The sequence below is a fragment of the Thunnus thynnus genome, chromosome 3, assembly GCF_963924715.1.
Source record: "Thunnus thynnus chromosome 3, fThuThy2.1, whole genome shotgun sequence".
Taxonomy (NCBI): Eukaryota; Metazoa; Chordata; class Actinopteri; order Scombriformes; family Scombridae; genus Thunnus; species Thunnus thynnus.
The window spans coordinates 28,243,558-28,262,145 of record NC_089519.1 but is presented as its reverse complement, the minus strand read 5'-3'; the positions used below and the strand labels follow the sequence as shown (position 1 = coordinate 28,262,145).

General features: G+C 41.2%; 3 protein-coding genes and 1 long non-coding RNA gene across 7 annotated transcripts in view; 2 read left to right on the top strand and 2 right to left on the bottom strand.

Annotated features, from left to right (window-relative positions):
* LOC137180013 (monocyte to macrophage differentiation factor 2-like) overlaps window positions 1–18,588 on the top strand; it is a 359,049-nt gene that overhangs the window by 83,353 nt on the left and 257,108 nt on the right. The window lies entirely within an intron of this gene.
* Window positions 645–8,665, bottom strand: LOC137180003 (zinc finger protein 420-like). Its single transcript, XM_067585152.1, has 2 exons — window positions 8,423–8,665; window positions 645–6,202 (listed from the first exon to the last, which is right to left on the bottom strand). The coding sequence occupies exon 2, from the start codon at window positions 6,053–6,055 to the stop codon at window positions 2,948–2,950; it is 3,108 nt and encodes a 1,035-aa protein (XP_067441253.1). The 5' UTR covers window positions 6,056–6,202; window positions 8,423–8,665; the 3' UTR covers window positions 645–2,947.
* On the top strand, window positions 8,686–10,826 carry LOC137180008 (uncharacterized). The gene is made up of 2 exons (XR_010927902.1): window positions 8,686–8,776; window positions 9,483–10,826. It is a non-coding gene; the product is annotated as an uncharacterized lncRNA (long non-coding RNA).
* The window catches only part of LOC137180002 (protein sidekick-1-like), a 248,867-nt gene continuing 241,334 nt past the window's right edge, over window positions 11,056–18,588 (bottom strand). For all 3 annotated transcript variants that reach the window (XM_067585149.1, XM_067585150.1, XM_067585151.1), the window contains 5 exons: window positions 18,284–18,448; window positions 17,249–17,386; window positions 14,681–14,801; window positions 14,458–14,587; window positions 11,056–12,950 (listed from right to left, as the gene is read on the bottom strand). In XM_067585149.1, the coding sequence (XP_067441250.1) occupies window positions 12,645–12,950; window positions 14,458–14,587; window positions 14,681–14,801; window positions 17,249–17,386; window positions 18,284–18,448 (860 nt within the window). In that variant the 3' untranslated portion in view covers window positions 11,056–12,644. The remainder of the gene's footprint in view (window positions 12,951–14,457; window positions 14,588–14,680; window positions 14,802–17,248; window positions 17,387–18,283; window positions 18,449–18,588) is intronic.

Genomic DNA, 18,588 nt, shown 5'->3' with positions numbered 1-18,588 from the left:
TGTAGAGAAGAAGTATGTAAGTATTATGCAGAATCGCCCTTTATATTCTATACATATTATATTAAAATCTAACCTTTTTTCTAAGATCTAGGACCACTATAAAGCTTAGTTTAGTTCTCACCCCCTTTTACTTTGTTATTATCATTATTATTAGTAGTATTATTTCATCATGTAATTTTGCTAGCCATGTATTTTCTATTTATTTCCCCTTCGTGTGTGTGTTTTACCGTTATTTTTGTTAGGCTGCATCTTTGCATTTCTCTGTTTGTGTATCTGTATAACTGACTGATTATGTAATGATCTGTGGACCTAAATTGTTCTTGTTCTGTTCGTATTCTTAATTACAAAACCAAGAGTTTGCAATATACAGTAGGGTCAAAAAGTCTGAGACCTTTTTCCCAGAGTGGGAAACTGGTCTTAGACTTCTGGACCCTACTCTCTCTCTCTATATATACATACACATCAAATATCCATTTGTCATCTTTTTAAGCAAATATACTAAAAATGCTCATTTCAGTTTCTCAAATGTGATGATTTAATCCTTTTCTTTGTGAATTTATTCTAGTAAAATGATTATTTTGGGGTTTTGGACTGTAGGTCGGACAAAATAAGACATTTAAAGACGTCACCTTTGACTCTCGGGAGATTACAACAGGCATTATTCTTTATTTTCTGACATTATATAGACAAATTGATAATAATTGAAAATAATCATTAGTTGCAGCCCTACATTCATTTTGATGTATGTATACCCGATTGAGTAACTGTCTGTTCATATTGAGGGAATACAGGAACAGACAGTGGGGACTCATGTATTGAGCATGTGTCATACATTGTTCATAACCTCCTTACATGTAGTAATAGAGTGAATAATAGTTTTATTTTTATGGCACTTTTCTAAACACAGTTAAATGCTTGGTTACAGAGAAGCCTAAACAAAAAGTTATGAAAAAGTGAAAAGAAACATAATATCATACCAACACATACATAGTAGGAAGGACAACAAAAATACTGAAACATGATCTCTGACATATTTTAAAGTAATTCGCGTCCATTTGAGTGATCATGATTGTATCACGTTTGGCTTCAGACTGGGGTTGAGGGGGTGCGTGTCCCTGACCCACCTACGAGGGTCAAATGTCAAAAAGAGCCATTCACATGCCAGTAACAAGTTTGAGGATTTCTTGGTAAGACAAGTGTTTGAATGACAAAAGTGCTGTGTGTGAAGGATGTGTCAAACACAGGGGTGAGGACTAAACCCTCATGCAAGGCTTTTGTATTAAGGGGCGACGTAGTGATTTCTAAAAGTCCGGGTGTCAAGCTTGCGGGGTGCAGAGAACAAGAGCAGAGACAAACTGTTTGGACAGCAACAGTGAACGCTTAATATCCCACAAAAAAGTAATTTTGACTCTTGTACAGTGGTTTTGCATGTTTTTTCCCCCCGTTGACCACAAAGTAAAAGTTTAGTAATAAAAAGCACTGAGTTATATATTCAGAGAACGTCTTTACACTGTGCGATTTTAAACTGTCTGAGATAAAAGTTGAGAATGGTGAGAGAAACGTAGTGAAACGTTTTGGTCATCAATCCTCAATCTCAGTCAAAATTCTGTCAGAGTCAGAAATTTAAGCTTAAATTTTCACAATGCGACTGCTGCTTCGACTCATGTCTACAAACCAACCAATCAGAATATGACATGAAATGACACAGAACACGCTGGCCGGCATTTGTGCAATTTTTTTTTAAAATAAAGTTTAGGTGGAAAACACACTTGTTCTCCTTAATGGAACACAAAATCCAAAACAACTGGAGGTGAAATGAAAAAAGAAGTTTGTGCGCTACGTTTCACCACGCATTCTGCACACCTTATATTGATGTCGTAAAATCTGACAGGATGTGACCGAGATTTTAATCACAGGCATCTTGCACAATGTGACACGCAATAAACTTTCACAATCGTTGTCGTTGTACAGTCTAAAGGCATAATCCAAATATAAATACCAAAAATCAAAGCGCAGGGCTGGAACCTGTTATCACATTAATATTGATTGACGGCTGCAATCACTACACAACTAAATCTAAATCTAATTCTTCTGATGCTATAATTAGTTGTTTTTTTAAAGCAATGTTTGTAAATAGCAATAAGACAAACCTATAGTTAAAAGTATGACTTGTTTACAGACACACAGGATGGCAATTTACCATCTGTAACTCTAACCTTCAGTCACTAATTGCTCAGCTAAATGGTAACGCCTGTACAATCTATAAAAAACAGCCCTGCAATAAATGCTATCTTTATGGAACTTAAGATACCCCGTGGAGTTTTTGATCACTAGTAACACTACGGAGCAAAGCTTTAATGAGTGGCTCACAATTTTGTTTGTATTTTGGACTCAAAGGCAACAAAGGCAGGGAAGAGGACGGCTGGCAACCTGGATGTAAACAATGTAAACAATGCAAACAATTCGACAGGATATTGAAAAAAAAAAAACTGGCTTTGCAAATGTTTTATGTGTAAGGAAACACATTCAACATATTTGTTAAGGATACACAATGTGTTTTTGGTGAGAAGCAGTAAAAGAAAACTCCACAGAGCAGCTTTATGAGACCGTGTCAGAGAGGTGCTGATGGAACCCAGTGGTCATTTTTACAGCCATACTTTGTTGTGATGTTTTGATTTTCTAGTAAACAGAGTATTTATATTATTCTTTATTTAACTTCTTTTCTTACTAAATAATGGAATGGAAATCAAATCATGAAAAATAATGGTCAAAGCAGCTGAAATCTACCTAAAGTTATTACTTGATTTCTCAAATAAAATGAATCAGAATTCATTTGGAACCTGAATCAACTCTAAATGATTCCCAACCCGACAAACATGCAAAACCACCGATACGATCCTCCAGAAGCAACACAAAAAAAAAAGCTTCACTGTTGTTACTACAACATCTAACTGTGGTATTTATTGATGTGTCTGTTTCTGTCTCCGGTCTGTGTAAATGTCTGTCCGCAGTGAGGGCAAGAGTACGGCCTCTCCCCCGTGTGTATCCTCATGTGAACGTTCAGCTTATCTTTGCTAATAAAGCGTTTGTTGCAGCAGGTGCACGAGTACGGTTTATCCCCCGTGTGGTAACGCTGGTGCATCTTCAGCTCCGTCATGCGACCGTAAGTCCTGCCGCACTCGGGACACTCGTAGCTGGGCCGCACCTCCATGTGCTGCCTGCTGTGAAGCCGCAACCCGCTGGACGACCTGAAGCTCTTGCTGCACTGCGAACACTTGAAGGGTTTCTCTCCGGTGTGGATGTGGCTGTGTAACTTGAGGCTGGCGGCGGAGGGGAACCCGTTACCGCAGAGAGAGCAGAGGTGAGGTCTCTCCCCCGTGTGGATGCTCAGGTGCTTTTCCATCTTGTTCTTGTTCAGAAAAGTCTTGCCGCAGATGGGGCAGCTCATTGGCTGCTCTCCCTCGTGTAAGCTCATGTGCTCCGTCAGCTCCACAAGCGTGGAGAAGGCGTAATCGCAGCGAGTGCAGGAGTACGGCCTCTCCTTCTTGAATTTCCTGTGTTTGAGGCAGTGTTGCTCCAGGTGTTCCTTCTCCTCAAAGGTTTCAATACAACAGGAGCACTGGTACGGCCTTTCTTCGGTGTGAGTTCGCAGGTGGTACTTCAAAGCTGTTAATTGTAGAAAGACGCTGTCACAGTGTGGACATCTGGATTCCCGTCTGTCGTGGACCATTATGTGCCTCTTGTAGTGAGAGAGCTTGATGAAGCGTTTGCGGCACAACGAGCAGTAATACTGTTCGTCTTGATGCCCTTGCTCGTGCTTCTTCAGTGCATACTCCACCTTAAACTTCTTCCCGCAGGTGCTGCACTCGTAAGACTTCTCATGAACCACCATGTGCGTCTCCAGTTCCTCTACACTGCTGAAGGTTTGGTTACATTTCGGACAAGTCCCGTTGTTTTCCTTCACATGAATCTCCAGGTGTTTGTTAAGATCTTCTGGGAAGGCGTAGCTCTTCTGACACTTGGGGCAATTGTAACACTCACCATTAGTTGCTTTGCGATGGGTCACTATGTGCCGTTTCAAATGATACATTCGACCAAATACTTTGCCGCAGTCGTTGCAGATGAGGCACCGAGGGCTGGACTGGACCTTCTTGTGTGATTTGAGATGACTCACAAACGCAGCCTTCTCCTTGAATTGTTTATCACAAGCGGGGCACGACAGGCCTTCAGCCGCGTGAGTCTTCTTGTGTGCTTTCAGCTCCGGCCAGCTACCTAAACTTTTCCCACATTTAGAACAGATATACTGGCCCAAGCCGTGCTGGTTCCTCAGGTGTCGGGTCATGTGGTAGGACTGGCTGAAGGTCATGGTACAGACTGGGCAGCTGAACGGTTTCTCCTTTGTGTGCGTCCTCATGTGTCTGGCGAGCTTATTTGGCCCTCTGAAGCGCCTGTCCACGCAGATGGGACAGAAATGGCCCTTTGTTTTGGTCTTGGAGGCGACTTTTTGTTTCTTGCTGCCGTCATCTTGAGATTTAGCTTCATCAGAGTCTTTATCTTCCAACTTAACTTTGACTTCAGATCCTTCATTCTGAGCGTCATCATTACCAGAGCCTGCATCAGCCTGCTCCTCCTCCTCCTCCTCATCATCATCATCATGACCACTCTCATGATTATCTTTGTTACCTGACTTCATTATTTCTTGTTTTTTCTCTCCATCACAATGTTGGTAACCCTCTGTCTGGGTGGACTGGTCTTTGCTGTGTGAAATGATATGACTTAAAAACGCACCATTGTTCAGGAATTTCTCATGACAGTCGGGACATGAGAGAACTTTCGACGTGTGCGTCTTCTTGTGACTCTGCAGCTCTGCGAAGCTTCCTAAACTCTTCCCACACGTTGAGCAGACGTGCTGGCCCGCGCCGTGCTGGTTCCTCAGGTGTCGGGTCATGTGGTAGGACTGGCTGAAAGTCATGGTGCAGACTGGGCAGCTGAACGGTTTCTCCTTTGTGTGCGTCCTCATGTGTCTGGCGAGCTTGTTTGCGTCTCTGAAGCGCTTGTCCACGCAGATGGGACAGAAAGGACCTTTTTGTTTAGTCTGAGGAAGGGAGAAGTCTTCATCTTCGTCATCATCGCCATCATCACTGGCTTTGTCGAAGCCTTCGTCCTCCATCATATGTGACGATGATGAGGCGCCATTATCACCGTCTCCTTTCTCACTTGCTTTACCACGAGGCAGATTACCTTCATCGCCGCTCTTATAATCCTCATTATCACTACGATATAGCTTATCATTGCTGGAACAGTAGTTATCTTTGTATCTAGATGATCTTCTCGGGGTTTTAGTCTCACGTGGTTTCGTTTTCGCCCTTTTCTCCCCGCGCCGAGGCCTTCCTCTTTTTGCCACTCTTTGAACAGGAAGGTCTAAATCGTCTCCAATGTCCACACTGACTTCGTGAATATCAAACAATTCAGGATGATTTAAGGCAGATTCCACCTCTTTACCAATAATCAACGCTGTGGCCAAGGTCAGAGTTTCCTTCTCTAACAAAAGCCTCTCTCTCAGTTGTGGGCAGTTTGTTTTTTCAATCAGCTGAGTGAGGATAAGTGTGTCTTGTACGTCTCTGTAGTTGCAGGATCTCAACAGCTCCTCTAACGCAGAGACAAACTGCTCTACAGTCTCTCCGGGCATCTGAGCCCTTTGATGGAATTTAAGGCGGTACATCTGAGAGGTGTGATCAGAGGTGAAGTACAGCGTCAGCGCTGAGATTGCTGCTGCGTAAGTGGTTTCACCCTGGATCAGTGCTGTGAATATGCGCTGGCCCTCTTGGCCAAGGCAGTTTTGTAAGAGCACACACTTACTGGAGTCGACCAGCTCGTTCTCACCGAGAGCTTCAACGTAGTGTTCAAAAGCTTTGAGCCACTTGTGCCAAAATATGGCTGGTTCACCAGGGACAGATAAGAAAGGTGGGGGTGGAGACAGGATGATCAGTAGAGGCTCTGGCAGCAAATCCTGTTCCGTCACCTCCTCATCCACTTCTACAGTCACTTCACCCATTGTTGGTTTCTGGGTGTGTGTTTTTTTCACCGGAGGCGAGAGATAATTTTATTTCTCCTTCTTTGAGTCGCTGAGTTAAGACATCACCCTCTTCAGTCTGTGTTCAGGCTCTCGATGCTTCATCCCACTCAGGTCAGTCTTGGAGCACTGTAAAAGAGAAAAAACATGAGTTAGATCCAGGCTCTGACAAGACGTGTTTAAGTGTATGAAATTATGCGCACCTCAATTATGTGATGTGGCAATAGGTGAAATTTAAAAAATGTATTTACATGCCAGACACAGAGGAAACTGTCTTGACAAAGTGAAACAGAAATGAACCACAAATGAACACTGGCTGACAGACACTTAACCAGATATTTGCTTAAATAAGGATTTAAATGATTTACTTCAACACTTCCATAATGTCGGGGGACTTATAGGTAACAGATTGAAAAAATAAAAACGGTACAAACTGATACAGCAGAGATATCCTGATTTTCATCCCTTTTATCAGTGATACTTCAAAAACGTTGAAACCTCAAAAGCCTCTTATTAGACCCCTCCTGTCTGTAACAAAGACTTCATAGAAAAAAAATAAAGTCCAAACCTTGATTTTCTCGATTAAATTTCATCCTGAGTCACAGAGGACATTATACATCTGTTGTATTTACCCCATGATACTACATGAAATTGCAGACTGCCCCTTTAACAAGTCATCACAGCCCCCAAAAACACAGAGTTGAAAACTGGTATTTTCTATAGGAATGTCACATTATATCAAGGAGTGTTTCTATTACTTTGCCTACTGCTCCATTTAATTTGGTTTAGAGAAAAATGTGGGAATGACACTTTAAGAAAAGCTGTTATTTCCATGGTTTTCCTCATTTGGATTACTGTAAGTATACTGTATAAGGTTATGATACGAAACAACTGTTGACTTGTGAAACACAGGTGTAACTGATGTGATCAGTTTCATCTGTTCTTTTCCTGCTATGATGAGTCAAAAGATCCATGAATCTGACAAAAAAAGAAACATGTTGATGCTTAGATGCTAATCAGCCTGTTCAGATTCAGGTTTGCAAGATGCTTTCAGAAAGTAACAAGAAAAGTACAAGATAGACAGATTTTTTTTTTTAAAAAAAAGGACAAAAAGAAAAACAGGAGGCGTTTATCTGTCACACCTGTCACTCACATCCAAAATATTAAGAACATGTTGCTCCTGAGTTCATTGTCAAGTGTTTTTAGTGGAAAAAACTCTTTTAGTTTCACAACAGTTTGACTTGCATTTGCAGACTAATGAGAAACATTTGGGGGAAAAAAGATGCAGTTAAGTTCTTGATGATGTGATTCCCATGAAATTCAACTTCGCTCCTTTTGTTTTAGTTTTTTAAAATTATAATTCAATCTTCCAATTACTCTCACAACTAACTGTTTGGTCTATAAAGATATAAGAAAATTACCACCACAATGTCTTAAAGTCAGGACGGTGACATCCTTGAAAAAAGTGTTCCTAATGTATGTCAATGAGGAGGATAAAATATTAACGCACTCCAGTACACCACCACCACCACCCACTATGACCTCATTAATAAACATAAAGTAGAATTATCACCTTTCTGACAACGTCAACAAAAACTGAAAGTGTATAAGCTTTGTATAAGTAGAATTTATGGCAGAGCTGTTGTATTGGATTTCATCAGATTGTACAAGTGTACCTAATGAAGTGGCTGATGAGTGTACAGCGCCAGTCAAAACATGATATGAGACAGACACCATTATGATTGTATTATCAATAAACAAAGCTCCTCTCTCTCAAGCACGCATCGTACATTTTACAGCTTCACAACTGTTTTTGAAAAAGTCTTTTCCTGTTTCCATGTGTGAGCTGACACTGACAGCAGGGACGAAAAATAAACAAGATGGATTTGTTAAAGAATGGGTGATCAGTACTAATTTCCTTAAAGCTAAACTGCTGATTTTGGGGGAGAAATACTTAACAAATACCACTAGACATGTTTTAAGAGATTAACTGTAGTGACTGAGGCTCTGTTGGGGGGGACTGGGGGCCTCCAGAGGGGCCCCTGGTTGAACAGATGTTACAGATGTTTCAGCGGGTGCTGAGCTGTTGTTTCTAGCCTGAAATAAAAAAAATACCATAAACTGAAATATTATTATTAATGACAACAAACTGCACACACGGTCTGGATTAATGTGTCAACGTTTTTTTTTTTTATCAGTCAGCTTGAAAATGTGTTTAAAAGAGACCCGAGCAGAGTCACACAGATAGTGACAAGCTGTGTGTGGAGACGACACACACCTACACAAGACAGAAGGAGTCTCGAAATCACTAATTAGCAATAATTGAGGAGGAGGAGATGAAAAACTCACCAAACCAAACTGGGTCACAAGTCACGACGTGTGCACGCAGACAGGCAGCGGAGTATCGGCCGCTTCGGATCCGAGCTGCGGCAGCGTGAGAGCGGCTGTTTGTATCTGAAGCTGCTGCAGCGCTACTGATTCATTGACTGGATAATAGTGTTGCAGGTATTTTACAAAGACACTTGGCTGAAAAGCAAATCATAAAGTAGAAAACATATCCGCCATGCTGACATCCTTTCTTCCGGACATCACAACAGCTCCCCCGGGGGAGTGTCTCCCCGCCCACAGCGCCCCCCTGTGGAGGGAGGCTGCAGGAATGACTGAGCAGTGGCAGAAAGTACTATATTTAGGTACACATTTAAGGTACTTATACTTTACTTGAGTACTTCTATTTGATGCTATTTTATACTTCCTCTCCACTACATTTCAGAGGGAAATATTATACTTTCTACTCTAGCTTTAGTTACTTTTCAGATGAAGATTTGACACAACGGAGGGAGGAGGGTGAAACTCATCGTCTAGTGTTTTGCTATCACACCAGGTTTAAATAATCAAATATGATATATATAATCTCATTAAAATGGATTTGATTACAATTGCACTGATGAATTAAATTACTGTTCATGATTGCTTAAATAATTTGATTACTGTGTGTGTGCCAGTTATCAGAGACTGAAGTCTGTTTACATGAATTTCGGAGTGAGACGTGCTGTTTTAACGCCACTTGAGTATTCACAAATGTCAGCAACAGCGTTTTCTTAATCAGATACTAATTATTTGTATAATCTACTGCATATTTTAAAGGGCTGGTTCACCCAAATTACAAAAAGCATCCTCATAGTACCACTACTGATGTCAGGCCATACAGATAGTTTAGATTTTATTTGCTTATTTCCTAGATTGCAGTAACTGTCTCTGCGATTTTTTCCTCCGCCCCAGTACGGTAGAGATTAATGGAATTAATCATCAGCATCAAAAAATTAACAAAAATCCTCTTTCCAAAATCAGTGCCAGGATAAGTCATTGAGCTAACCTTGAACATCTTTATTAAAACTACTATCCACCACAGATACTCCCCTTGAAAACTGATCACAGCAATGCCTGTCATGACACAGAGTCATAAAGAACTATCTTCACCTACAAGAAAGAGTCTTGCAACAGATGGTAAGACCCCCCATGGAACCTTGATCTCAACATCATGGAGTCATTCTGGGATTACATGAAGAGACAGAATCATCCAACACGACTAAATCCACATAAGAACTGAGGTAACGTCTCCAAGATGCTTAAAACAACCTACCTGCCAAGTACCTTGAAAAACTGTGTGCAAGTGTACCGAGGAGAACTGGCAAAGTGAGGTCAATCTGAATATTTTTCTTCTGTTTACTGCACTTTGTGTCAAGGCATTATTTTTGTAAGCTCAGTTTACTTTTAGTGCCTAAAACTTTTGCACAGTACTGTATATGTGTGTAATTTTGGCGAACAGACTCTTTCTTTTGATAACATGGCAATTGTTGGCAAGATGCATGCTATCATTATAATGAATGCACTTTGCCTCTGCTGAATCACCTGTTGCATAATTCAAGTACCTGCTGGAATCAGTTACCTCGAATGCACTACTTTATTCTGGGAAGTGTATCACACAGGCCCTTCACACACCGAGCAAAACAGTGAAACACTGATTGATAATAATTGATGGACAACTGATAAAACTCTGGTTCTTGCCTCCTTTTACAACCTACTTACTAAAAATGCTGGCAGGCTGTTGAGGATTCAGTTCAGGGTTCAGTCCAAACCATTAAGGGAGACCTGTTATTCTCATTTCCATCTCTGTATTTTTATTCTGGGAATCCACCAGAGTAGCTTTGCATGATTCACAGTTAAAAAAAACCCTCCTTATTCATCTTATAATGGCCCTTTATGCAGCCCCTCAGTTCAGCTTCACTCTCTAACAGGCAGTTTTAGTTCCTGTCTCTTCAAGGCCCCCCTCACGATGAGCCCACTCTGTTCTGATTGGCCAGCTTTCCGAACACCTGCTGAGGGGCAGCCGTATCAGAGTCGTGTTAAGTTACTACTGATGCAAACCCAATATCTCCTGTTTTACTGCTTCATATTAAAGGTAAACTTTGGTATTTTTTAACCTGCACCATATTTCCCCATCTTTTTGTGTCTAAGTGACTAATGGGGACAACAGTTTTTGGAATTGGTCCAGTGTTGAGCAAGAGCACTTCAGCTGGCAGCTGCTAAATAGGCTATAATATAATCCTTTGGGGTAATAGCGTCCCATCAATTTATGTCCACTAAAAATTCTTGTTTTTGCCACTGACAGGCTCAGATTGTTATTATAAGTGTCTGACAACATTATGGAAAGGACCACAGGGAGAAATAAAACTTTTCTTTACCTTTCACTTGATCCAGTCTGTTCGTTAGTGTCTAACCAAAGTCTCACTCAAGGAGAAGTCTCGTTCTTAAATTTCACGAGATGAGTTTTTTTTAACTGAAAAAAATATCACCGAAAATAAGGAAAAGCATAACAGGTCCCCTTTAAGGCACATCATTAATTCAGCTAATGTAATGTAGGGGTTGATGCACAGAGACATGTTTACTGTCCCAGTACAAAAACAGACCACACAGACAAACAGTTTAACAATGACCATTTATTCACACACTGTATGGGACTTAAAACAAGCATGACAAGAGTGAGGGAGGCTGCTGGCTGGGTGGGAGGAGAATCTTTAAATTATACATGAGCTAAAACTCGTACAAGAGGATTTTTGTTTGCACTTAAGAGAAGTACAAAGTACATGTGTGTGTATCAGCCTGGCTGCTGGAGTTGAGGCCAGTGTACCGATCCTGGGGCCTTGAAACAGTTCAAACTTCAGTCAAACTCACCTTGAATAAGATGTGATTCTCTAAAATATCCTACACTCTTGTTCTGTGCTCACTCGTTCACTACAACTTATTTTTTTATGATTCTTGTTAAATCTAGACGGCTCATTTTCCCTCTAATCGATCGGTGTGGCTGTGAACTCCAGTGCTGTTTTACTATAACATTACACAAAGGTGGCCGAGCTACATACAACAGCACACGAGTAGAAAGGGGTTTCCCTGTACAAAATCCAGCTTAAAAATACAAACATACACACAATGGCACCCTTTGCTTAGCTGTGAACAACAGAGACAGATGAACAGGCTTCTAAACTGAGCATAGAGCCATTCATACACGCATGCTTCTATGCACACGTGTCACACTCAAACACACGCTCAAACTTGTAAAAAATTAAACTTCAACAGAATAGGATGAAATGTGTGGGGTTTGGCTCAGTGCAAGCATTATGGCTTGGGAGGCTGCGGTAATAGGAGCGCTGACAACAGGCAGTAAGACAGTAAAAAACATGGTTTTCATATATTCCAACCAAAACCCCAAACATCACATATCACTCTCTGAAACCGCGCCACACTCTCACTGAGAATGCCTTAAGTGCTGAAGAACCCTCGCCCACGCTCTCCATCCTTTTTCAAGTTCAAAAACTGTGATTATCGATTGTTTTTTTTTTCTTCTTTTCCTCTTGTGTGGTGGTCTTTTAAAGCTGACTGCTCCGTGTATGTGTGCATGACCCAGTCTGTCAACAAAAGCTGCTCACTTTTATGCCGTTTTTTAATAATTCTCCTCTTTAATCTTTAAGTTCCTCTCTCCCAGCGGGAGACACAGAGATGGCCCATCAGAGAGTGCATGTGTGTGTATTTGTGCACTTATGTGTGTAAATACAGAAAAGAGAGAAGAAGCGTTGTGCAGAAATTCCAGGTTCCACCAGTTCCTCGACATTTACTCTTCTAGCTCTCGTTGGAGAGTCTCTGGAATAGGCATGAATATCTGGTAGTATACGCCGGTGTTAATGTGTGTGTTTGTGTGTGGAGACGAGGACAGTAACTGTGTGTGTAAGCACAGTGACACAGAGGCGTAAACGAGTAGGAGAGCGACACACACACACTCGTCGACACAGTGAGGATCTTTGTGAACGAGGGGAGAAGGCGAGTGAGAAGTGTAGGTTTAGTTCTTTTGGGCATGAAGGGCTGTATCATCATCAGTCCGTCCCATGTCTCCTCACCTCGTCCTCCCCTCTCCTCCGAAGCCGCCGGCTCTTTCTCCTTTAGTCCAAACACACACCGGTCCCCCTCCTTCATTTTGTGTATGTGTGTGTATCATTTTGTGCAGATTTTGTCTCTAGAGTCAAACGAATGAGGAGAATCCCGTCACAGGGGTGCGTGACCCTGGCGGGTTGGTGTTGGGGTTGACATGCGTGTGCGCAGGCTGCCCTGTGGGCATGTACGCGCCGCCTGTGCTGTGCTGGGTGACCACGGTCTGGTAGTAGGGCTCCGTGTCTGCAGTGGCGCACTCCTCGTAGGCGAAAGGAGCGCTGATCCCTTTAAGGCCTTTGGGCTGCCGCTTCCAGGAGTTATAGTAGGTGGGGTCGCTCATGTAGTGGTTGACAAAGGAATGCTTGGGCTGCTCGTCCTCATAGTCGCTGTCTGTTAACTGGATACAAACACAAACACACAGGAGTTAGTAGATTTATTAGAGAGACAAATACAGACACTAGCAGGAAGGAATTTTACTGTTAAAATGAAGGACTCATACAAAGCCAATCATCTGTTGTCAATGAATATTTGTGGCTAGCCATTTCAGTGTTTTTTCAAAAAAATATTTTTTGTTATATGTGCTTTTATTGGACAACAGACAGACAGGAAATGATGAGTAATTGGACCGAAGATGCTGAGATTACATGATACACTTTACAGATGACACTGTTGGCACATCTGATCCATTATCAGCAGCCCTTTGTTTCAGTTCAGCATGTTAAATTCACAATGGAGGCAGACGGAGCTATTTAGTGTGATTTCTCTTTATTTTTCACCTTTTCTTTTCATCTTCCACAAGAAAGACTCTGCTCAAACAACATCAGTAGAGTACAAAGCACGTACAATTGCTACTTGCAATTTATGAGAAAATGCCAAGATTGTTTCAGTGGCATGAAAATAGTGGGCTGGTTTGACCTTCTTTTTGTCATCGATTTTGTATTCACATTTGTACAAAACAGTATAAAGATGAGGTTACAAGTTCATTAAGCAGAGTGAGAAAACAAAGGAGTCCTCAAAAAATCATACATTAAATTTAGATGTTGGCTGTCAGCTAGTGCGTTTTTAAAGTATTTTTGCCTTTATGTAATAGAAGACAGCAGGGGGCTGACAGGAAATGGGGAATGACATGAAACAAAGGTCTGTGGCCGGACTTGAACCCGGTGATGTTGCAATTAGATGGTCATCGTGTTAAAACCTTGAGGTCAGTGATTACCAACCAGGGGGTACTTCTGCGGTTTCCACAGGGTATGTGGAAAGCTGAACTAATTAAATGAGCTCAACTGAAAAATATACCACATATCTGTGTTAAGGATGAAAATAAACAGCCAAATTGGATTACAAATTGGTGGGATGCTGATCTTTACAATAACCAGTAAGCTGCCCATCAACCAGTTGTCAAACACTACGTGTTGTAAACAGTGTGTAAAAAGTAATTAACAAGCAAGCAGAGAAGTTATAGCTAAAAGTACAGTTTTAAAAGAATTAGCTAAAAGTAAATGAAACAGTTAGTTAAATGTAATAAATGTTTTAAATGTCCAGTTTTTTTGCCACTCCAAGAGTTTTTAGCATGAATTCCAACTTGAACAAAACAATCTTAACAATGACAATTCACATATATGAACAATAGGTACAAATGTAATAATATTCACTTTGATATAATTAATAGTGTTAAATATCATCCAGTTTATAACTCATTCCTAAGAACATATTTGGAACATGATGGGTGCTGCTGATGAGCTCATCTATTAGCGCTGTGGGGTACATCTAACAGAAAAGGTTGGTGTTTAAGTGCAATTTTGTACTGCACTTTTTTAGAAACACGTTTTTTTCCTGGCCAATAAAGCTTTTGAATTTGAGAGAGAGACAGTGAAGAGAGAGACGAACAGAGAAAGAGAGAGAGATACCTCTGACTCAGAGACCTCAGTGGGCTTCTCAGTGAGAGTGGTGCTCTCGGTGAGTATGGCTCCGTTATAGTTGTTACAGATGTCCTCGTCAGAGTAGTGAAGACCACCTGGGCTGGGCCTGGGGGGAGACCTGGACACACACACACAAACAATAAATATCTGAGATATTTAAAAAAAAACAAAAGCCAGGAATGTGTGTGTGTGCTTGTGTTTGACTGCACACCTGGTCCCGTTCTTTTTCAGGAAGGAGTTCTTGCTGTTGAGCGTTCTGCTGTTGAGCTCCAGAGCGGTGAAACCCCCGTTGTCCAGAGTTACAGACTCCTCCGCTGTGGTGACGTGCTTCCCTGGAGGAAGAGGAGAAAAAGGAGTTTCATTCTTCAATTTTTTTTTGCTCATTTTTTAATTGGTTCAGACAAAATCCCCAAATCCCCAAAAACAAAAAAAGTTCAGTCACTCGTCTAAATTTTTTTTCTGCAATGGTTCCACTTGCTTTACACAGAATTTATGTGAGCTTCATTTATTGTGTATTCAGAGAATAAGAAGCAAATAAAACTAGGAATCATAATATGGCACTCAGGAAATAACCACAGAGAATATCTTCATAATTTGTCCACCGAAAACCAGAACAAACTAGCAATAAAGGAAACAATGTCATGTTTTAAATTGGGATGAATGTGATTGCTGTCTGGAACAAACCAAAGTGCTCTGAATAATTTAAGGTCACCTAAACAAAAATTACATTTCCTGTTGCCCACAATTCTTCACTCTAGTTTATGCTTGTATGGTCACCCTGAATGCACTTGATCTCTCCCCTCCTACAGCACCTCCCTCACTGCGTTTGATCGCTCCACTGCCCAGAGGTTGTGCCATGGTTTCCATGGCAACTCAGATTAACAGCTGTCCTGATGTAACCTGTGCTTGTCAGGGCAAACTTTGTCTTGCAGATGTTGGCGTGCATGCACAAGCACACAGGGGGGCCATAAGAACACTGAAAGAGGTTTTCCTTGCTGTAATCGTTACTCCTCTTCATACTGGCTGTTAAAAGATCCACTTCAGATGTGCTTTCAATGTAAGTAAGTTTATCTGAAGCTTATATGAGGCTTCAGTAGTCTGAGTTAGTCATATCAAGAGGATATTTGCTACATTTACAATCTTTTTAGCACCAAATTCCCAATTTGTGTTTCCTCAGACAGTGTTTCCCTGTTGAGCTGCAGTGGAAGTATAGTAACAAAAAGAGGAACTTTGGCACTAAAAAGACTGTAACATTGAAAGATTAACCTCATGATTTGACTGATTTGGACAACTGAGCTTCATATTAGCTTCAAATAAACTTTTAAATACATTTTTTGCACAAAAGAAGGCTTGAGGATTTTGTCCCCCATCACTTAGATTGTAAGTGCATTATGAAGGGATCTTCTAACGATCAGTATGAACAGGAGGAATCATCATGGCAAGAAAAACCTATTTCAATGTTCATTTGGACTCCAGACTGTTGTGAACCCGCCCTTTCACCCTAAAACCAAAGTCTTAACCCTCAAACAACCCTTTGAAAGTCGGTCCCAAAGTGACGGTTGGCAAAAATACTCTCACTCCCAAGGTATAAAACTCAAAATGGTCCTCACAAAGACAGACACCCACATCCACAAACACACAAAGTGAAAGTAAAAGCACTGCTGCACCCACAACTGAGAACATTACAGTAAACCTGACAGGAGAAGAAACTCTGATGAAAACAGGAAGAAAACATGAAAGACTAAAAGCTTCAGAAGAGAAACTGGGCAACACATCAGACAAACTAACAATGTTTTGTCATAATGTGGATGGAGTTTGTCCTTCAACCCGTGTTGGTGAGCATCCTTCCCACTGACACATCCTTCAGTAAGACTCTGATCCCTCCAGCTCCCGGCTGCTGAGGCTTTGTGATTGACCCTGTGGAGGTGGTGCGAGCTCAAACATAACAGAGCGACCCAGATCAGAGTATGAAACACTGAGAAGTGAGTCTGCATTTTTTTCCTGAGGGAACTCTCAATGGAGGAGTGATTCTAATGCACAGTTTAATCTGACCAGTAAGCTATTATGAGGCCTCCTATAGCTGATATATGGCTGTATTAAGTGTTGAGAATTTAACTTATGCAGGCTTGTCTAAAAATAATTATGTTATAATGCAGCCTTAATAACTTCTAGCAGTGACTCTGCTTCCACTTAGATGACACTGTAGATTTACCAGTTTAGCTTTACATAAATTATAATTTTAGGCTATTAAAACAGCTAGCACTAGCTAAATTACTTATTGTTTATGAGCTTTATAATTACAAGCTTAACAAGTAAATTTTGTTTAATTATAATTTCAGCATCAACCTAAAGCCATATTCAAAATCCCATGAAAATTATAGTTGGAGATAATTTCTTCCTGAGATGCTTCAGGGCACTGTTCACCCTGAATCATCCTGTTGAAGGAACAAGGTTGACCTTGTTTTCCTCCGCGTACACCCCTTAGAGGTGGCAGTCGTGTTGTAGGAACAAGACTGCTTGAGGCAGTGTTGGCACAGTACAAGTGCATGTCTCAACTTTTCAGATCATTAAAGGTGAAGTACATTACAATAAATCAGTAGAAAGTACATGTAGTGTGCCTGCTGAGGGAGGGAATTTCACACTCAGGTGCAAAACTCCCCCCAAAAACCCCCAACAAACCATTGTTTAATCTCCAAGTTGCCACACAGCTGAATAAATCTTCCCTCTGGGGCCATCCTATTAAGCATTACATTAGCGCCTGAACGTCAGAGCCACAGACCTGTGCCGCAGGCCTTGTACTTGGTGCTGTGTCCGTGCAGCAGCAGTGTGAAGACCAGGACCAGAATGAGGATGAGTCCCACCAGAGCCATGACCAGCAGGAACCACCACTCCTCATAGAACGGACGCTCAGACAGCGCTGCAGACAGAGAGAGGGAGGAAGGGACACATATCAGGGAGATATTATCAACATGTTTTTGTCAAGTCCACTATGACTGCAACTAACGATTATTTTCATTATCGATTAATCTGCTGATTACTTTCTCAATAAACGCTTTGTCTATAAAATGTCAGAAAATAGAGAAATGTTCTTTATAACTCCTTAGAGCCCATGATGATGTCTTCAAATCTCTTATTTTGTCTGATCAACAGTCAAAAATCAAAAGATTTTCAGTTTATTATCATGTATGTCACAAAAAACCTTCAAGTCCTCACATCTGAGAAGCTGCAACCAGCAAATGTTTGGCGTTTTTGTTTGATAAATGACTAAAATGATTATCTAAATTCCACCATGATCATATAGTTTGTCCCACAGGACCAAAGACACTCCTCGCAATTTGTGGATGATATTTTTTGAGGACTGACTCTAACTGAGACCCTGTTGTGCTACTGTCATTAATGTCACCCAGCTGATTTTTCAAATAGACTGAAACAAACACCTCAGATCATTTGAAATGTTTCTTCCCTCAGGTGAGTTTATTGGGTGAAAGAGAGGAAGCTGAATAAATGTCTGGGTTAGATTTTTCATAAATGATTAGACTTATTTGGTGACATTCTGTCGGTAGGAAACAACAATGCAGATATGCTTTCCGTATTGCCTTGTTTTTGGACAATGACAGTTGTAGCTGTGTAATTCCACCTCTAGATGGCAGCAGACACAAAAGCACATGACAGCGATCACAGTAACTTTCCACTTCACATCCAACCAACAAGAAATCCAGTCAAACCCCAGTTAGACGAGCTGGATCACCCTGGGTATGTTCATTAGCCTGATCGTTACCGGTGTGTGTGTGTGTGTGTTTGTGTGCATCTTTACCAGCGAGAGCAGCAGAGGGTGTACTCGGCTGTCCGTAACCATAGCGATTAACAGCAATGACTCTGAACTCGTAGCTGATCCCTGACCTCAGACGCTCCAGCGGCACTGAAACAGACCTGCTGCTGGGAGGAAGCAGTCTGATGAAGGAATCCCACACGCCTTCATCTGCAGAGAGAGAGGGTTGAGTCAGAGTTTGATGGACGGGCAGACAAAGACAAGACAGAGGGTGATCCATTTGAGAATTATTCCCTTTCATAATTCTTATTAAAGAAAATCATAAATTGTCAAATTAAATTCAAGATGAT

Excerpts from the sequence above, each read along its gene's own strand:
- LOC137180003 (XM_067585152.1), bottom strand. The coding sequence starts at position 6,055 with ATGGGTGAAGTGACTGTAGAAGTGGATGAGGAGGTGACGGAACAGGAT.